This window comes from Podarcis bocagei (genome assembly GCF_964188305.1).
Source record: "Podarcis bocagei genome assembly, chromosome: 3".
NCBI lineage: Eukaryota > Metazoa > Chordata > Lepidosauria > Squamata > Lacertidae > Podarcis > Podarcis bocagei.
This window is the reverse complement of record NC_138127.1, coordinates 68,974,001-68,994,271: the sequence shown is the minus strand read 5'-3', so window position 1 is coordinate 68,994,271 and position 20,271 is coordinate 68,974,001. Positions and strand designations below refer to the sequence as shown.

General features: G+C 40.7%; 1 protein-coding gene across 1 annotated transcript in view; it reads left to right on the top strand.

The window, feature by feature from the left end:
• HEATR5B (HEAT repeat containing 5B) overlaps positions 1-20,271 on the top strand; it is a 50,457-nt gene that overhangs the window by 11,591 nt on the left and 18,595 nt on the right. The window contains exons 6-23 of the mRNA XM_081188001.1: positions 399-570; positions 1,080-1,237; positions 2,840-3,089; positions 3,949-4,104; positions 4,634-4,884; positions 5,808-5,919; positions 6,375-6,527; positions 7,087-7,186; positions 7,818-7,927; positions 8,928-9,091; positions 9,933-10,108; positions 11,031-11,136; positions 11,677-11,867; positions 12,441-12,600; positions 13,745-13,934; positions 15,040-15,209; positions 17,108-17,252; positions 18,238-18,477. Coding sequence (XP_081044127.1) covers positions 399-570; positions 1,080-1,237; positions 2,840-3,089; positions 3,949-4,104; positions 4,634-4,884; positions 5,808-5,919; positions 6,375-6,527; positions 7,087-7,186; positions 7,818-7,927; positions 8,928-9,091; positions 9,933-10,108; positions 11,031-11,136; positions 11,677-11,867; positions 12,441-12,600; positions 13,745-13,934; positions 15,040-15,209; positions 17,108-17,252; positions 18,238-18,477 — 3,004 coding nt within the window. The remainder of the gene's footprint in view (positions 1-398; positions 571-1,079; positions 1,238-2,839; positions 3,090-3,948; positions 4,105-4,633; positions 4,885-5,807; positions 5,920-6,374; positions 6,528-7,086; positions 7,187-7,817; positions 7,928-8,927; positions 9,092-9,932; positions 10,109-11,030; positions 11,137-11,676; positions 11,868-12,440; positions 12,601-13,744; positions 13,935-15,039; positions 15,210-17,107; positions 17,253-18,237; positions 18,478-20,271) is intronic.

Genomic DNA, 20,271 nt, shown 5'->3' with positions numbered 1-20,271 from the left:
AAGTGGTCTGATTCTCTATTTTTTCTGGAGCAGAGATTTTTTGGCAGGGGCAGATTTTAAACTGAGAGGTAGGAGGCAGCCCCCTCCCCCCTCCCCCGCAAAACATCTGAAAATTAAATGCTACTGAAGTGTTTGTAGACAGGAATTGGATGCTTGTATCCTGTGATTCAGTATTACTCTCCAATCCCGTATCTCATAATAATGTTTTTGTGTGAGCACCAATGTAAAGATAGATTTCAGTGTAACTTTTCCGGATTTTAAAAAGTCATTATGCCAATCATATCTCATAAGTGGGATAAATGACAGTGATGATCGTTCTGGCTCTATTCCCAGAGTGGATGGGTAAGCATTTTAGAAATATTAAACAATTATTGGCATGTTCTTCCTCCCGCCCCCAGTGCCTACTGGAACTACAAAATGAGGCTGTATTTATGTGGACAACAGAACTGGAAAATGTAGCAACACTTTGTTTTAAGGCTCTGGAAAACTCAAATTATGGTGTACGAGTTGCAGTATCAAAACTTTTGGGAACAGTTATGGCTACAGCACTGATACCAAAGCAAGCAGCAGGTATTAAAACTGAATTGTCTATGCAATTATTATTCTATAATTTCACAGCAATAAGCTGGATATATTTGTGTACTATTTGCAAATCTAGGCAGGGTCTGGTATGGTTTCAAATTGGATGGTGGACTGTAAGTTGAGATTCCTGAATTGCAGGGAGTTGGACTAGATGATCCTCAGGATCCCTTCCAACTCTACAATTCTGTTATTCTACTATAGAACTGTATTGTGGGGATTGTTGTTTTCTCTATTTTTACAGCTAGCCAAAGTTAAAGCAGTTAATCTACACAAGGAAAGCATTGAGATAGAAACCCTTTGTGAATGAGTTATGTAATCATTTGTAATCGTCTGAAGGCTTTTACATATATTTAATGATTGAAAACTCTACTAAGTTTTTGTTGCCTTTGTTTCTGTAACAAGACAGGCTACTTGTCAAAATCACAGATGTAATATGAGTCCAAACAATTATTTAAAAGTATTCTATTAAATTAAATTACTAATTTTTTTTCTTGAAGTGATGCGCCAGAATGTGAAGCGGGCTACACTGGAAGAGGTTTTGGAACTCATGGCCACTGGTTTTCTAAGAGGAGGATCTGGATTCTTAAAGAGCGGTGGCGAGATGTTAAAAGTAGGAGGATCTGTCAATCGAGAAGTGAGAGTTGGAGTTACGCAGGTGTGTTTGCTCTCTTATTCTTCAATAATTTTCACAGTGTTGTTATCTCTGTCTAGGCAAGTGCTCAAATAGCTATTGTTCCATAGAAAGTGATCATTTTCATATTCATATCTGTTGACTAAGCATGTCACAAATGTGCAGTTTTTTCATGCCATATAAGTCAATCAGACGAATAGATTTAGCACATCAATAAATAAGTGACACTTGTACAGGGACGTCTTTACCATTGGACATAGTGGCGTGGCGAGCCACAGCGCCAAGCAGTGGAGAGCACCAGGCAGAGAAGAGTCCGGGGAGGGGAGAGCGGGGAGGTAAGCGAGGCGGAGTGGGGGCTTGGTACCTGCGTGCCTCCAGTGCCCCTTGGAGGCGGGAAGGCTCCGGATGCTTTCCCGCAGTCAGAGCTCTCTCTGCTGGCTCCGCGACATACCACCTCCTCAGCTGTGTGGTGTGTGCTTGCATCCCAAGCTCTGTGCATAATAAACGTGACTCTACCACTGCTCCCCCCCATCCACTCTACCTCGAAAGATCCCCGCGCTTGAGGCTACACGCTGCAACTGCTGCCCCCAGTGCCCCTCCCTCCTTCCCCTGCTTCTCCACCACCTTGCACGGAGCCTGCCTCCTCCCACTGCCCCCACCACCTCTGCACTCCTTCACACGAACCGCGTTTCCTTCCCCTGTCCGATCCCCTCCCAGTCACGCTGCTGCGGCAACGCAGATGGCCCAGCTCACTTCGCCTGTCCCTGCCCAGACAAGACCCCCGCCTGCCTCCCATGCCGCCCCCATCGCACTCGGCTGCCCAGCCCCACACCATGATCCTGCTGCGGGAGCCGATGCCTGGCAGCAGCGCAAGGGCGGGAGCAGCCTTTCCTAAAAAAGGTCAGCAACTTTGGGGTCCCCCCCTTAAAAAAGGTCACTAACTCTGAGAAACGGGGGGGGGGGGGCGGCGCCAGAGGGATCTTTACACCACGGCGCCGGATATGCTTAAGACGACCCTAGACCTGTATAACCAATTGATGTATCCCCAGCCTCAAAAACAGCACCTCTGTGCAGCGCTCCAGTCAGCCTGGACCAAAGGGCCTTGTAGTGCTCTTTTGGGCTTGCAAAGGATGCCTCCCTCCTTCACACCTCTACAGAGGCCTTAGTCTGCTGTGCTAAAAGATAGAAGGTGCTGTGAAAGACCTCTGAGACTCTGAAGGGCTGCTATTAGACAGAGTTGGTGCTTACTGCACTTGTCTGACCAGCAATTCCTGAAAATATTGTTATATTGTGGTGGGAGAAGGGGTTCTCCAGGGTCAGAAAAGGGGAAAATATCCATTTCTTTTTATTTCGTTCCATCACGGATCAAGATAAGCAGTGAATCATAATGGTAGTGAGGACTGCGCTTCCAAAAGTATTCCTTCTACTTGTGGTAGCATTAGATAGAAGACATCATATATGTGAATCCATCCCTAAAATATGGTTGTTTTGCCTCAAAATCTTATAAAACCGGGGTCATTTAAGTCTTCTCTTTAGAGTCCCTTTGTATGCCCCTCCCCTCCATTATGGAAATGTGAACAAATTCTTCTTTTCTGTGGTTGTAATATTTGTATTTTGAATTTGCAGGCTTATGTTGTCTTTGTCACAACATTAGGAGGTCAGTGGCTGGAGCGCAATTTTGCTACATTCTTGTCACATGTTCTAGATCTGGTTTCTCATCCTCGGGCAACGCAGACTCATGTAGAAGCGGTGTACTCTCGAAGATGTGTCTCCTTCATCCTCCGAGCCACTGTAGGAAGTTTATTGGGGGAGAAGGCACAGATTGCAGCTGCCAAAGATATATGCCAGGCAATTGGTAAACAGATGAAGGCAGTAGGTAAGAATGTTAAGGTTAAGGTCCAAATCAACATAATATATTCCTGTCCCATAAGTATGAAGGAATTTTTAAAGCTGTGAAAAAAAGGTCTATGACAGATAATCAAGCAATATTATATGCCCTCATAACACTGAAGTGCAGGCACAGTATGTAATAATCCGTAAATACACTCTAAAATATCTAGCTGTGCTGACTGAATATATTTTTCAAATGCTAACTGCACCACAGCAATGAAATACAAAAGTATGGTTACTCAGAAGATGAAGAATGTTTAGGACAGCTCCCCCCCCCCACCCGAAAACATGCATATGTGGCATATGGGCATCAAGCTACTTGTGATTGAGATCAGAGAGCTAATTCTTAAAAATATTTTAAAACCGGCAGTAGGTAGGAGTCGGAACCTGGAAAATCAGTAATCATGAAGAGAATTTAATGCTTTGGTTCTCTCCCTTCCGTTTACAGACTCATCACTATTAGACATTTTTCATAAGCTCAGTTTCCATGGTGAAAATATAGAAACAATGCCATATTTCTTGATAATATTTTCTCATTCCTTCAGTGATTATCCAAAAAGTAGCTCTCTTGTGATGAAATATAAAATACTTGTGATTGAAAGGCAGCTTTTAATGTAGGTTGCCAGCAAGTCATCTGAATGTATGCTAAACCAATCTCTGTTCTGTAAGAGTTGTCTCTTAAATTCTGTGGCGCCTCAGACAAACATATGCAGCTCAGTTTCTTAGCTACTGTGTACAAGCAACTCTCGCATTTCTGTAGTTCTTTATGCTGATACTCTTCTGAATATACCTCAAATTTACAAGAATGCTGGATGACACTCTCTCTTCTTCCCCTGCTTTGCCAGAATCAGTTGTGAATGATGCTAATATTGAAAACAAATCAGGAGCAGCTGAAGTTGCTGCAAGTCAGCATGTGATGGTTTGTGCCCTTCAGGAGCTTGGGAGCCTAGTTCAGAGCCTAAGTGCCACTGCTTCACCTCTCATACAAGAGCCTTCTATAGGTAAGTTGTTAAGACTGTAATTTAATATATAGTTGCCTGTACAGAATTGTACTGTTCAATATCCACTTCTGTCTGCCAGCTTACTTGATTACCACTAGATTCTGGCATGAAAAACAAACCCAGCAAGACATGTGAAGATGTAATCTAGAAAAATGCAAGGGCATTTACTGTCTCTGGTTTCAGCAGAATGTAAGCAATTCTGAGATTCTTTAGCCTGCTCCCATAACAGCTAAACAAATTGTCTAATAAAAATGTATTGTGTTATCAATATAGTTTCCCCATAAGAACCTAGAGTCTGGAGAGTTCTGGTGAATGCCTCGTCATGCATTTATTGAAATGAGAAATAAAATGGAAATTTAAAAGCAAAAGTGAACTAATTTTAAATCTCATTCTGTTGAGTAAGATTTTGGACATCTTAACTTACTATTAGATGGAGTGAAAGGGGACTGAATGGTATAGAGTATATCCTAGTATAGAAATCCATTATTGATTTCCCTTTAAGATTCACTGTTGTCTGTGTTGATTTCAGGATTGCTTGAGACTGTTACTTCAGTTCTTCTTCATCCAAGTATGGCTGCCCGACTTGCTGCTGCATGGTGCCTGCGTTGTGTAGCTGTGGCCTTGCCTTTCCAAGTGACTCCTTTCTTGGACCGGTGTGCCGAAAGGCTCAACAATTTGAAGACCTCACCAGAAGCCGTTAGTGGTTACAGTTTTGCTATGGCTGCTTTGCTAGGTGGAGTTCATCAGTGTCCTTTGGGCATTCCCCATGCAAAAGGAAAGGTGAGATACTATGAACATATGTGGCTTTGCATATTAAGTTCAAATCTTAACAACATAATGGCTATAGAAATAAAATGGACTTCGCTTCTGCTGCCCTAATGCTAAACACATTCACTTGTTAAAACACCAATTTGTTGTTGGAAAGGGTCTGGGTGGCTACCTCCTGACTTTAAAATGCATTTAAACAGAAGAAGAAAAGATGCTACAGCAACCAGTATAATCACCTGCGGGCCATGGCATATCCATGTCAGCCCAGGTGCCCTGTAAGCCCTGTTTGTCACTGTCAACATCATCATCTGCGCCTCTCTTTGGGGGGCCCTGTGCTGTGAGTCCCTAAACTCTGACCTCTCTTGTGTCAATGAGAGAAGAAAATAATTAGTGTGTCACTCCTTACATTACTCTTTCTCTTAAATCTGTTTCCTAAATTTCACTATCCTTCTGCTTTCATTTGACCCAAAGAGTTCATTTGCATCCAAACATTCCCCTGGTTAATCTAGGCCACTGTTTCAGCTGCCAGATCCCTACTACCATTTACCATTCCTTATTTAGTAATACTAGGATTCCTCATTTCCTTACATCTTTAAAATAAAGTTGGTTTGGGTACTCTATATATACACGGGTTTTTAGTTTTCTTTACTCTTCTGTAAATATTTTTTTTGTTGTTGAGTAAAGTCACACAGCCATTTTACACTTTATGCCATATTGGCGTAACGTGTGTTATTTTGAACCCAAATTGGAAGTGTTATTGCTAATTCCTTAAATAACTAAATAATTGAGAATAATGTGCAACTTCTTGTGACATTCAGGTTTAAAGATCTGAAAGTATTGCGCCTCCATGGTGACACATGCAAACTTTTGTGTTAGCACGTAATGTGTGATTAGGAATGGGCACATAATTGGTAACAATCTCCTTTTGTTTTCAGATGGTTGTTAGCATTGCAGAGGATCTCTTACGATCTGCTGCACAAAATAGCAGATTGTCTTTGCAGCGAACCCAGGCTGGATGGCTTTTGCTTGGTGCTCTAATGACTTTAGGTATGTAAAACAGTGGCTGGCTTTATCACTGTGGTGTAGGACAGTCCTGGTATTCTTAATAAGGTTGTCTGATTAGTCTTGACAGTAAAAATTCCTTAAAGTTGTTATAGTCAGCAGAATAAACCAAGCTCTTCAGAAGTTCATATTTGTAACTGGGGAGATACTTTCTAAAGATCTTTAAATTAGCTTTATTTGATTAAACTTTTAATGCTAAAGACATAGTGTGTAAAAATACAAATATTCCTATAATCTTACATCACATGCATTGGTTACATTGATTACTGGCTACCTTTCCAAGTAAAAATGGCCAAAGTGGCATACAAAATGTGACTTTAAAAAAAAGAAAAGAATAGCACACAATAATGGCATTGGAGTATTTTTAGTGTCATTTGGTTATTTTTTGTTTGTTTGTTGAGAATTGTTTAAAATCTACAGTAATTTGCCTTCTTGGTTAGGTCCGTCTGCTGTTCGTTACCATCTTCCCAAAATGTTACTGCTGTGGCGAAATGTATTTCCCCGATCTCTAAAGGAGCTGGAAGCAGAGAAAGCTCGTGGAGATTCCTTCACATGGCAAGTAACACTGGAAGGACGTGCAGGAGCTCTCTGTGGTAAGAATCTCAAAGATACAGCTAACAGTTCCTGAATTATTTCAATCAGTTTTACCTGGAACATTGTGAAAAGATTCATGTTCAAATCTGAATGCTAAATGGCTTTGAACAAGTTCCACTCCAAGTCTCACAGGGCCTTGTAAAATGCCCTGAGATCCTTGGAGGAATGCTGAGCTATAAATGTCGCAAGTAAATAGTGTATAAAGGTAATGTTTGGCTTATTCAGAAGGCTGGGAGAGTAAAAAAAAAGGTTCACTCATAGTGGTACATGTGACTCCCAAGGAAAAGATGCCTGATGAGGGAGACATGTGGGGAAGTATTTGATTCCACCTGCCCTTCCTATAGCAATGCAAGCTTGGCTGAAATAATATATACGGTAGCAATAGTGGATAGCATGGGTGGGGCACTGTGGTTAACCTGGCTTCTTGAATGTCTCTGCTGATTAGGGAAAGCATTGGCATTTCTGCCAGCAGCTGAACTGCAGTTTCTTTTTGAGAGTTAACATTTCCTTCTTTGCTTACATAGTTTAAAATGTGACCAATGCATTTTTCATTATTAGCTATGAGAAGTTTTGTTGCTCACTGTCCCGAACTTCTAACAGAGGATGTTATTCGAAAACTGATGACTCCTATAGAATGTGCTATGACAATGATGTCTCAGTAAGTATAGTTTCCACAAAGGTGAAGTAATTTCCCCTCAAAATTCTCTGTAGTCTGCATAACCAGAAAAAGTCAGAGAAATTCTCATTTTAACTTCAAAATGAAGAAACAATCGACACTAACTTCTTAAAGTTAATTTTATGACCTGTCTTACTTTTTTGATATTTAACATTTCCATTTTTAAACTAAATATTATTTCTTGTTTTATGGAAGGCACAAATCTTCTTTAAAAATACTTTCAAAAATAATTTATTCTGCATAAAATGAAATTGTGTGCATATTACATAGCAACTCAGGGACAGACCTTGTGTATAACAGTATTTAACCTAGTGCAACTTCAACCTAGTGCATCCTACCAGAAAGGTTACCACTAGCACAACGGGACTTCCCTCCACTTCTCTCCCCCCCCCCATGTGCTCCCTATGCTGTCCTCAAATCTGTTCTAGATGGTTGGAGGAACCTCCAGAACAGATTTTGCAGGGGGCAGGGGAGTTCTGTTGTGCAAGGAGAAATCCTTCCGCTGATGGAACCTGAGTCTTAGTGTTATGTTGAATACAATCCATTGCATCAACAGGTTACCATGTCATGATTTTTACTAGTAATTAATCTGGACTTCTTTTTAACACAATAGCATTCCCTCTGTAATAAAAGCCCATGGAGCTCATCTGAAGGCTAGTGCAGCAATGGTCCGATTAAGACTTTATGACATCTTGGCTTTGTTACCACCAAAAACATATGAAGGTAATTGCACTGAATTGTTGCTTATTGCTCTTAATGCTTGGGTCCACATCTCTTATATTCTTATGTAGGCTTTTAAAAACTTTAAAGTAGTCACAAAATTGAAAATAGTCACAAGATTGGTAGCATTTCTATGAACAAATAATGTATTTTTCTAGAGGGCATCTAGCAGAATCACAGTGCTAACATATACACATCTGCACACCTGTACAAAGATTAGAAATAACTCTATGCAATAATATTCAGTAATACATATACCAGCTATGCCTCTAAGCAATGGTCCTGGGTAACTCACAAATACAATGTAGAATTGTTAATGATATCAAGCAGCAATAGTTTCCCTGGCCTTGGAGTGCTGGGTGTCTAGTTAATATCTGAAACTTCAGATGTTCTCCAAACCCCTCTACTCTATACACACACACACACAAAACAACAACAACAACAAAACAACAACATCATAATAAAATAGAAATAAATAAATAGAAATAAAAATGTGCACTCCACCCCCGAGACCATTCCATTATAACTATCCAACTCCTCTACACTTCTGTTGACTGAACTCCAGCTTGGAGGATGATTGCTCGATAGTACCTTTGATTTCTTCACCCCCTGTCTCAGTGAGGTTCAGTTGGAGAAATAAACTACCTGGAAAAGCTTTTACTTTTCTTTCTGGTAATTGGCTGGTTTCCCACTAGATCTTAGTTTCTTGGCACTGTGCTCTTTGAGGGCCTCTCTGGTAGTACTACAGTAAAGCAGTAGAGTTCTCTTTGCCAGTGGACACTAGAATCGGTGCATCTAGCTGTACAAGACTACCTGACTTTTCAAGCAGGTGAATGTGGGCTTCTCAAGGGCTATATCTTCCCAAGAATACTGAGTACTGATTTTCCTGTACTGCACCATCCTTCTTTGGGAACTATTTCTGTTTCATATAATGCCTGTTGATTCACAGGATGTAAAATGTCTTATATTTTGACATTGTCCCCTTCCAATTATTTTCCTTCAGGGTCATTTAATGCACTTCTTCGGGAGCTGGTGGCAGAATTTACTTTGACAGACAACTCTGCTAATACTACTACATCTCTGCTTAGATCACTTTGCCATTATGATGACAGTGTTCTTCTTGGCTCCTGGCTGCAGGAAACAGACCATAAATCAATTGAAGATCAGGTATCAAATCCTTAAAAAGCATTCCCCAAACGTCTAGTTTTCTGCCATTTTTCAAGGCTCTTGAGCAGATCCACTGTTGTTATTTTTACAGTGCCCAGCACATATTTGTAATACTTCTACTGATTTCTAAATATAGAGGTTTAAGTTAGACTCAGTTATAATTTGCATTTCCTTAGAGTTATGAAAAATGTTGCATCTTGTAGAGTTTGTGGGAGATGCCAGAACAGAGTGAACCCAAACTTGAACTCTTAAGCATGATATAGCAGAGCAGGGGAAGATGCCATAGAGTTAGAAAAGAATAAAGTCACATAATAAGCATGTTTTTGAAAAAGAAAAAAGGCAATGGACCCTGCTGCTGTTGCTGCTCAAAGTATTACAGTAGGACAACTAATAGTATAGTCATGGTGTGTGTTCCCTTCTCATATTTCCAAATGAAACACTTATGTGAGACTGCTTGATCTGTAACTGCCCTTATCATGTGAGTTCTGTGCAGTACTGGTAACCACGTGACTGGGCACAAGCAAAGCAATTTTACTTGAAATATACATACTGGCTTAAACCTTCCATGGATGTATTTAGTTTGATGAACTGAAGCTCCTTCCATTAACACACTCATGGAAGAACCCATTCCTTGAAAACAAGCATCACAGTGCTAAAAGCTAGGATCCATGCCTTAGAGTTGAATCTCCTTTTTTGTCCTTGAAATAATGGAGACACTGCAGAAGTATATAGGTTCCCTTGAACAAGAATAATTTAGAAACAAAAATCTTTAGAAAATGTATAATACGAAGCGATAAATGTTACATGTTTATCATATTTCAAGTGTTCTGATGCTTTACAGCTCCAGCCAAACAGTGCCTCTGGGAGTGGTGCTCTAGAACATGATCCATCTTCCATTTATTTGCGCATCCCTGCTGGTGAAGCTGTTCCTGGTCCTCTTCCTTTGGGAGTGTCAGTCATAGATGCCTCAGTTGCTCTCTTTGGAGTGGTTTTCCCTCATGTTTCCTACAAGCACAGGTCTGTTTATAACCAGGGTGGCTAACCTTTGTTGGCCTTAGAGCCACAGTGACAACCCTCTTGAACTTGCAAGCCACACACACATGCATACACCATGCAAATTAGCTGAGGAGTGTCATTATTGCCTCCTCCTCTGCTCATCAAATGACCAATCAAATGACTGAGAAAAGGCTGACTCTTGTACCAGTATTCAGATCAGGGCACTGGACTTTGCTCAATGTAGCACTGTCTACTTTAATTTTTGTTCTTTTTGCTGCTGCTACCAAAATTAGTAAGATCCCAGGGCCAAGGGGGCAGATTAGGGCCCCTGAACCTAGGTATAGGCCCCCCAGCAAAATCTGTGAATATGTCATTATAGTGCTATTTAATTAAACAGTATCAAGGCTTAAATCCTATTTAAAAGTTAGCTATTAAGAAATTTTTCCACCTTTTTAAAAGTTTGTGTTATCTTTTTGATTTATAATCTGCTTTATAAAGCGTTTATTCAACACTTACTGTTGTGTTCACGCAACGTAATGTTTTCCCTCCTCCCTTCTTTCCTCTCCCCTGCAATGCCACACCCTCCAAAATCTTCTCCAGAGGGTTGAGGTGATGTTAAAAGAGGAAGGAAAGTCACATTATGTAAGTGGGGACAGTTATTGCCAAGCCTAGTTTTGGAGCTTCTGTATTGTAGCAGCAGCAACGCTATCAGCAGCTTGCCTGGTGAATTCATTTGATGGCACTGTTAGATGAACAAATAGTCCAAGAGCAAATTTCACTTGAAAGCACAGTAACATAATTTGAAGTACATTATATCACATTGTGGCATAGTCATTGGCCACACAGAGGCACCTTACAGTCATCACCTTTAAAGTCTGTGGGTTTTATAGCTCTTTTTCTATCACGTCAAGGAATATCTTTCTCATAATATATGTATTTACAGGCTACAGATGTTGGATCATTTTGCAGAATGTGTCAAGCAGGCAAAAGGTGTTCGTCAGCAAGCTGTGCAGCTTAATATTTTTACTGCTGTTCTTAGTGCATTAAAGGTAAACCTGCTTTAAGAGGTATAATTCTGTCTTTTTGCTGTGTACTATATTTCCTATCCTACTGTAATTATAACAAGGCTGCAGTTGTGAGGCATAGAATGTTAATGTATGCATACAAATTCATTTCTGATCACTATTATTGCTCTAATATCAGTGCCCTCATATCAAAGGATCAGAGGTGCTGAGATAACTTAAAAATGGAGTCCATTAACACTGTTCCATAAACTTGTTATGTGAGCCTTAGTGGAAGACTTTGCACAATGATGTGTCAGAAGCTGTGTCATAGCATGCAAAATATGATGCATCACCTATGCTACCGTTTGAAGGTGTTGTGCCCTTTTTACTAAGTCAAAAAAGCCCCACTTTGAGTGGAAGAGCACCTTTATGCTTCTGGTTATGTGACATCTGCCAAAACGTGTGAAAGCTTAAACCTTTCCCTGACTGGAAATGTGGGAAAGTCATTTGCAGAAACAGTAGTTGTGAATATGGGTATTATATGGTGTGTATCTGTAAACCTTTATATGTTGTCTTCTGTTAAAGGGCTTAGCTGAGAATAAAAGTACTTTAGGGCCAGAAGAAGTTCGCAAGTCTGCCTTGACACTAGTTATGGGGGCCCTTGACAACCCTAACCCCATTCTGAGATGTGCTGCAGGAGAAGCTCTTGGCAGAATGGCACAGGTGGTGGGAGAAGCAACTTTCATTGCCAGAATGGCTCAGTACAGCTTTGACAAGTACGTTGAACATTTTGCTTGAAGCAAAAGGAGAACTTTGTTTGCTACATCTCATTCCCCTGTGTGACAGGGGAGTATAGTTTTATATCGAATATAGTTTTTGTAGAATATAGTTTGTTTTGCTATGCATGCAAATATGAAAATGTGCACACCTTAAAAACTGCATATAATTTCTAATTTTGGTTCTTAATACCAAAGGAAGGAAGTAACATGGCTGTAAGCATTTAAGTGTAAGGCACTGGTTGCTTTTGCCTAACTTGGTCATTTGAAATGTTTTCTCTTTATGTGATCTTGAAAAATAATACAGTACACATTTAACTTGTGCACATTCAGCTTTATAGATGTGGCAAAAAAGGGGGGGGAGAAAAGGGGTGGGGTTCCAGGAAGAATGACATTGGCAATCCCACCTACCATTGAACCCAGTGGGTTTTGACTAGGCACAATCTCTGGAAGGTAACCCTTACGTAAGTTGTGGACTTACTGTATTGGATTGTTTGTCTTTATTTGACATCAACAAAAATGGTATTAGCTTTTAGATTTAACAAAAATTAAACTTTACCAAAATCTTGGTAGGCTGAAATCTGCTAGAGATGTCGTAGCAAGAACAGGCCATTCCTTGGCTCTTGGCTGTCTCCACCGCTACGTTGGAGGAATAGGTTCTGGGCAGCACTTGAAAACCAGTGTCAGCATTCTGTTAGCACTGGCACAAGATGGAACGTCCCCTGAAGTCCAGGTAAAGCAGATATATAATATTCAGCACAGTATAATAAGGATTATACACTTTTTAATTCTTCATTCTGTATGCAGATGTTTTTAACAATGTTATGAATGGCAAAAGAATCAGGCAGAAAATTCTGCAAACTTTTTTTAAACAAAGGTTTAAGCATAAGCACCCATGTTTTGTTGCTTCAACCATTTTTCAGTTATAAATAGCCATGCTACCTATTTGGCAAACAATCTGAAAATGTTTCTCTATAAGCGCTACTCTAAGCAGGTACTACGCACAACCCAGCCATACTTTAAGTGTAAGGCGCTGTTCAACTGTTCAACTGTTTCTCTAATGAGCTCTAGGTAACATATATGATCATTGTGTGCCCCTCCCTTTCATATGTTCTAAACAATCCTGTGAGATAGAATGCTCTTCTAAATGCCTGAATTGGGAGACTGGACAAGTAACTGGACAAAGTGCTTTTCACCCTTAATAATCCCCTTATAGCTTGCTTCCCCCGCCAGTCAAACCTGCTTGGATTCAGTCTCCTAAATCTTGTCTCATCCACTCTCTGTTCCAACTGAATTAACTGATAGCATTCTATTTCATTTCCCTACCGTGGAATTCTCAAATCTTTCTTTAAGTGGGCATACTTAGAAGTCACACATGCTTATTTCAGAATGGGGGAGCCTGAAAATTATAACACATAGAGTAAAAGCAGAATGCTAAAAAATAAATAAATACTAACAGCTTGTTAATAGATAAATTTAAATACTGTTGCTGTGGATGAAACTCCCCATTATCAAACTACTGAAGTCTCAGGGAATAAAAATGCCTTCATAATTTGGGTATGCCCACTAGTTGTTAGTGTTTCATTAATATTAGTGCTGGTGGTCCACTTCACAGAAACCTTAAACCATGTTGTGGGCCCTGATGGCTCTGCATCCTCCCTTTTTAGTTCTGTGGGACATGAGCAGGGTCTGTGCTTTGATTTTCTTAATAATAGAAAGTGGGGCTTCAGAGTTACTTTTTCAAGCCAGAAAAGAGAGAGAGAGAGATAATGTGATGAAGACTGGGAACTGCTGTGCTAAAATGGCCACCATACCCTACCATAGTCTTAGTGAACTGTGACAAAGGTATATGACTAACCTGTTAATTATTTTTCCAGACATGGTCTCTCCATTCGCTTGCTTTAATAGTGGACTCTAGTGGACCAATGTACCGTGGATACGTAGAGCCTACTCTGTCTTTGGTTCTCACACTACTTTTGACAGTGCCTCCATCACATACAGAAGTACACCAATGTTTGGGTCGATGTCTAGGTGCTATAATAACAACTGTTGGCCCAGAGCTGCAAGGTTAGTGTACAAAACAATAAAAATGAGGGCAGTAATCCTCCTGTTAAGTTGCGTCAATGTTATATTACACATTTTTTTAAAAAAATCCAAGTTTTTTCAACTTCCAAACAAAGATACCTAAGATTGCAGCCTTAAAGCAAAATCCTAGTCATGTTTACTCAGAAGTTGGTCCTATTGAGTTCAGTGGGACTTACTCCCAGGCAAGTGTGGTTAGGATTGTGGCTGTAGTCCTGTTCCAGTCTCCTCCATTTTATATCTTCTGTCTGAGGACACTCTGGTTGTTGGTGTAAATCCTAATGTAGCTGGTGGCACTGTGGTCTAAACCACTGAGTCTCTTCATCTTGCTGATTGGAAGGTTGATGGTTTGAATCCACATGATGGAGTGAGCTCCTGTTGCTCTGTCCCAGCTCCTGCCAACCTAGCAGTTTAAATGCATGCCAGTGCAAGTAGATAAATAGGTACCACTGCAGTGGAAAGGTAAATGGTGTTTCCATATGTTCTGGCACTCCTCACGGTGTCCTGTTGTGCCCGAAAAGGTTTAGTCATGCTAGCCACAAGACTCGGAAAGCTGTCTGTGGATAAATGCTGCCTCACCATCCAGAGGTCCTTTACCTTTACCTTTTACCTTATGGTCTAACAGGAACAACCAACAATAATGTGCAGATAGGTGTGCTATAAGGCTCCCTTGGATTCGATTTCTGGTTCCTTTCCAACTTTCTCTTTTTTCTTATATTTTTATTTGTTGGAGTCTCAGCTGCTCTTTTCTTAACATTCTTATTAGTGACTAAAGATATCTAGGCTGGGCTGCAGTTTTCATGCTGCTGTTTCGGGAATGTTGGTGTTTTCTTGTCTTTTATATAGTTGATGATATTATTATTATTATTATTATTATTATTATTATTATTATTATTATTATTATTATTAATCATCTACCTTGTGAGACCTATGCCCTATAATCAAATAAATAAAGCTTATAGCCTTGGTGTATATTACATTTTGAGGCAAATGACAGGATAGAAAATTTAATGCATCCATGGAATTGTGACTGAAATAGAAAATTATGTAGATATTTTAGAAGTTGATTTGATAACTTTAAATTTGATAGGTAATGGAGCTACCATTTCCACCATCCGCTCCTCATGTCTGGTGGGATGTGCAATTACACAAGATCATTCAGACTCTCTTGTTCAGGCAGCTGCCATTTCCTGCCTCCAGCAACTTCACATGTTTGCACCACGACATGTTAACCTCTCCAGTCTCGTTCCCAGCCTTTGTGTGAGTATAAGCTATGCCTCTCATTTGTGTTTCAGTACTATAACATTTATATAGTCCGATACTTCGGGGTGGGTGAGAAATTGTGTCAAAATGATCAATTGTATTCTCCAGTAGTGGAGAACACACAACATTCTTCATGCCTTAACCCTTTTTCTGAACTACTGTGGCTTCTTAAATAGCCATAGTCTAACCAAATAGTTAAGCTCTTAAAAAATAATACAGGTTTTACTGCAGATTTTCAAGAACATACATACAGAAACAGACAGGTCATTCAATGATAATCAGCTGTAGCCTCACAAAATAGCAATAACTTTCAACCTAGCAACTACAGATCATATTGCCATTTCTCCCATGAGTATTAGGGGAGATGAGTGGAGGAGGTAGAAGAGGGGAAGGGAATCAAATTAAATAAAGTTATATGATTCTTATGAAAAGATATGTAGATGTACTTCTTTCTTTTATTTATTAATTGCATTCATATACTGCCTTTCAGCCAGGCAGCCAAGGCAGGTTATGGTTTAAAACATTCCTTCATTAGGAAGAATATATTTACCATAAACATTTGAATGTGTCTCTAAAGCATATTTAAGTTTGCTATAAACAGTAGTTTGCACTCGATAGTGGAAGCCGTTGATAACACATCATGTGAACTTCAGCTGCTCTTTGTTGGTTTTCTTCATAGAGCAGTACTGTTCTTAGCTGATAGCATCATTCAGATCAGATGATGGTAAAATACTAACCCTATTCATGTGTTCAAAAGAATGCATGAAGGCATTATTGAGGGGGAGTGGGTATGCACACACTAGTCAAAACAGACAAGTGCCTACACTTGAACTCTGGTGAATCTCTGGTCATAAAGAGTGCATCTCTGAAAGGATCACTTTAAGGGTGCAAGGGCACAGCTATGGCATCATAAAGAGACATTTTAGGGGATGGGCTGTGGCTTAGTGGTAGAGCGCATGCTTTGCAGGCACAACATCCAGGGTACAGTCATCGGTGGGGTTGGGAGAGACCATTGCCTGAAACGCTGGAGAATCACAGCCAATCACTGAGATAGATGGTCTATTGGTCTGACTCAGTACAAGGCAGCTTTCAATGACCCCATGTAACAGGGGCACCATCTGGGAGGCAGCAAGGGGCCCCAAAAAAATTCAAGGAGGCATGACACATCAGCACGTCGCGGAGCATGCTCAATTGACCTTGGCATGCCCTGCGGCATGCACAAGTGATGTCAGCATGCCCCACAGCTCCGGCCCCCTCATTTCCGGGGGCAAGCCAGTGCGCTTGCTATGTAAAGTGGTGCCTCTGACAGTGGAGGTAGAACTTAACCATCAGATGCATTGTTTCTTGAAGGCCTTGTCAGCATCTCTGTTGTCCACGTTCTAGTGTCCAGGCAGATAGACAAATTTCTGCCCTTATAAAGACTTTCAGGCTTGTGCAACCACAAGCCAGAGTTTCTTGAACAAAGGTTGCTTCTATTCTACTCCATAGCTTGCTGTGGCAATCACCTTTGTCACACACCTAGAAGCCATCCCATCCCAGCCACTACCACGCCGCCAAATGACCCAATTAATATGCACAAACAACACACATACCCCAGGCCCCCTTTTCACAGCAGTCATATTGAAATGTGTATTTGGTTTCATGTGAACGTAAGAAGAGCCTGCTGGATCAAGCCAGTGGCCCATCTAGTCTGACATCTGGTGTTCACAATGGTGAACCAGATGCTGTAGGAAACCCACAATATGCTAAACTGCTGTTTTAATGGATTCATGTACTTTTTCAATTAATAAAAAGATTGGTTTACTGAGTAGCTAATTTTAATTAAGCAACAGTACCTATGGGTTCTTTCAAGTCACCCAGCTAGTTTGCTTGCTGATTTATGGCTCTGGTTGCAGGTTCACCTATGCAGCTCCCATCTTCTACTTCGTCGGGCTGCGGTAGCATGTCTGAGGCAGCTTGCTCAGAGAGAAGCCGCAGAAGTATGTGAATATGCCATGAGTTTAGCCAAAAATGCTGGAGACAAAGAAAATAATGGGATGAGTAAGTTTTGCTTTGCGTGTTTACTTTCCTGAAGACCAAATGAAAACAGCTAATGCTGTAAATTTTTAAAGTGTATTTCCCATGCTATATTTTCACCTGCATGTTGTCCGACTTCATAAAAATGATATAAATTTGTTACATTCTAAAGTATTCACTTTTGACAGCTTTTCTCCAATGGTAGACTATGAAAGTGCACACTTTCCACATACAATGGCCAGATTGGATTTGCCAGCATTTTGAATTGACTTGATTCTGTATAGCAGAGCTGGGAAAGATGTCTGCCTAAAAGCTTCAAGAACTGCGCTCAAGGCCCATTGTAAATTAGACTTGACAGGACAAGGCTAGAGGTGCCTTTGCTCTAAGTTTGCAGAAAGCTTCCCTTCCCCGCCCCCCTTACATTCGGGTGGCTAACCTTTGGCCTTCCAGATAATGCTTTACTGCAGCTCCCATCATTGGACATGGCTTGCTGGGATTGATGAGAGCTGGAGCGCAACTTCATCTGAAGGGTCACAAGTTAGCTACCTCTATCTTATGTCCTAAGTATCTAGTGATACAGTTTTTGATTGGGAGACCTTTTTTCTACTGTCAGCCATCAATGCTTTTTTTAATTGGACTAATTCATGCATATGTTAATTTATGTAAACCTTTTAAAAGGATTTGAATAAGTTGCCCAAATATGGAGTACTTTATTTTATATAAATGATGAAATATGCAACAACTTTGGATGGGCAGGTGTGTTTAAACAGAATTACATGCCGCAATGATACATAGGTTACTTACTGGTACTTCCCTAGACTACTAACACCTTAGTTTCTGCGTCGTTGGTGTTTTATCATATTAAGTACTGCATTTTAATGCTGCAGGTGTCATTGTGTTAGTTATTTGGATCATATGGAGCCATAGACTTTTTAGAAAAATCTCAAGTTGCTATTTTGATGAAAAGAATTCCTGTTAACGTAAAATGCCTTTACCATCTGTTTTGCAGATATGAATTCATTTGCTCCAGGACTAGGCTCCCGGAGGGATATTCATGGCCGACATCAGGGAATCAATATCACAGAGACTGGACTTGAGGGAGTCCTTTTTGGAATGCTAGATCGGGAGACTGATCGGAAGCTGTGCTCTGATATTCATGATACCTTGGGACATATGCTTTCATCTTTGGCAGTAGAAAAGCTCTCGCACTGGCTGATGTTATGTAAGGATGTCCTTGCAGCATCCAGTGGTAAGTATCTGAAAATGACCATGTTTTGACTCTTGTAATTCCTTTAGAAGCTTTTTATTTAGCAGACTTTTCCATCAAGTATGCCTATGGCATTAAAGGAAGTCATGGTCCAGCCTCTACTGAAGAAAACCTTGTTAAACATCTTGGAACAACAATTGTCCAATGTCTAATATTTATCTTTTGGGTTGTTGTTGTTGTTTAGTCGTTTAGTCGTGTCTGACACTTCATGACCCCATGGACCAGAGCACACCAGGCACTTCTGTCTTCCACTGCCTCCTGCAGTTTGATCAAACTCATGTTAAGTACTCTTTTGGGCAGTGGCGTCACAACGGGGGGCGGAGCGCCCCGGGTGTCTTGTCTGGGGGGGTGACAAGAAGGCACCCCACAGGGGCTGTCAGCGGCGCGAGCAGCCATCACTCCGCTGCAGCCGCATGTGGAGGATCCTCCATTCGAGGCTGCAGTTGCGAGCAGAGGATCCCGGCGCCATCCATACAGCACTGGAGCGGCGCAGCCGGGCCTGGCAAACCACTATGTACAGTACATGTGCGGTTTCACTATGTACCGCACATGCACTGTACGTAGTGACGCTGCACATGCGCCCTACATAGCAACGCCCTGCCCTGGGTGTCACAACGCCTTCGTTCGCCCCTGCTTTTGGGTACCCAGTCTTGTTAGATGCATAGGTCACGTAAGTAGTGGGGAGTGCCTTTTTCCAGCTATGACTGGTGCACCAACTGCTACACCCCCACCTAACAAAATTGAACCCTTCTATTCATGCTCTAGTGACCTCCAATAAGGCTACTGGAACATGCTGTAAGGACTAGATGCACAGTAATCTAACTGAGGCCTCATCCATCTGGAATTATGTATTATTGGAAGCTTTTTTCCCCAGGCTGTAAAGGTCAGCCTTTAAAGTTTTATTTAGGTGCTGATTTGTGTTTGCACTAATACACGAGGGCCTCATAATTTCAGTGGAGCCTGAGGCATATTAGAAAGTCACTGCTACAGTGTTTTATAGGTAGCTTAGGAGGTGCTTGGTGTGTTGATAAAACTGTCTTCAGAAGATTATTTATGAGCTACTAATATGCAAATGAAAGAACTCTTGAGTCACTGATCTGTTGATCCCAGTTTCTTCTAGGAACATTTCAAATAGAAATTGGAGCCAAGAACATTTCAAATAGAAATTGGAGCCTGGCTTGGAGCCAGGGTATGAATTGGGCTATTGACATCTCCTGAATTTTGTTAGCTTGTATTAATCAGTGCTGTGGAATCATTCTAGATTCTTGCCAAATATTTTCTTTTAAATATAGTGCCCTGCCAATATTTGTATCATAGGCCAAAAGAATTGTGGTGAGACTTTACATATGTTTTAAAAGGCCCTGATATTGTCTCGCTAGATTGACTTCAAAGCGCCATCTTCATCATTTTTGAGGTGTAAGCATGTCTTACTATGTCTCTTTAGAGAAATACATTTTTGCTGTAAAATACCAAGATGTTTCTGGGCTTGATTGCGAAAAGAACTATAGTTCAACAAGTCTGCCACTGTCATTTCTTGCATTTGTTACCTAGTGTCAGTTTTCCCCAATGCAAGAATAAAAGGTTTGCTATTCTCATATCGGACTGAATTAAATTGATATGTCAGCTGATTTTCAGTGGGTCTACTCTAACTAAATTTAACTATTGTTCATAGGGTTTTAGTACTGTTGAACTGGTTTGGTATTTTTTCTGTAAAAAAGTCATACGGAAAGGTTTTGTTAGGCTTTTTTTAAATAGCTTTTCGGTGAAAATGAAGAC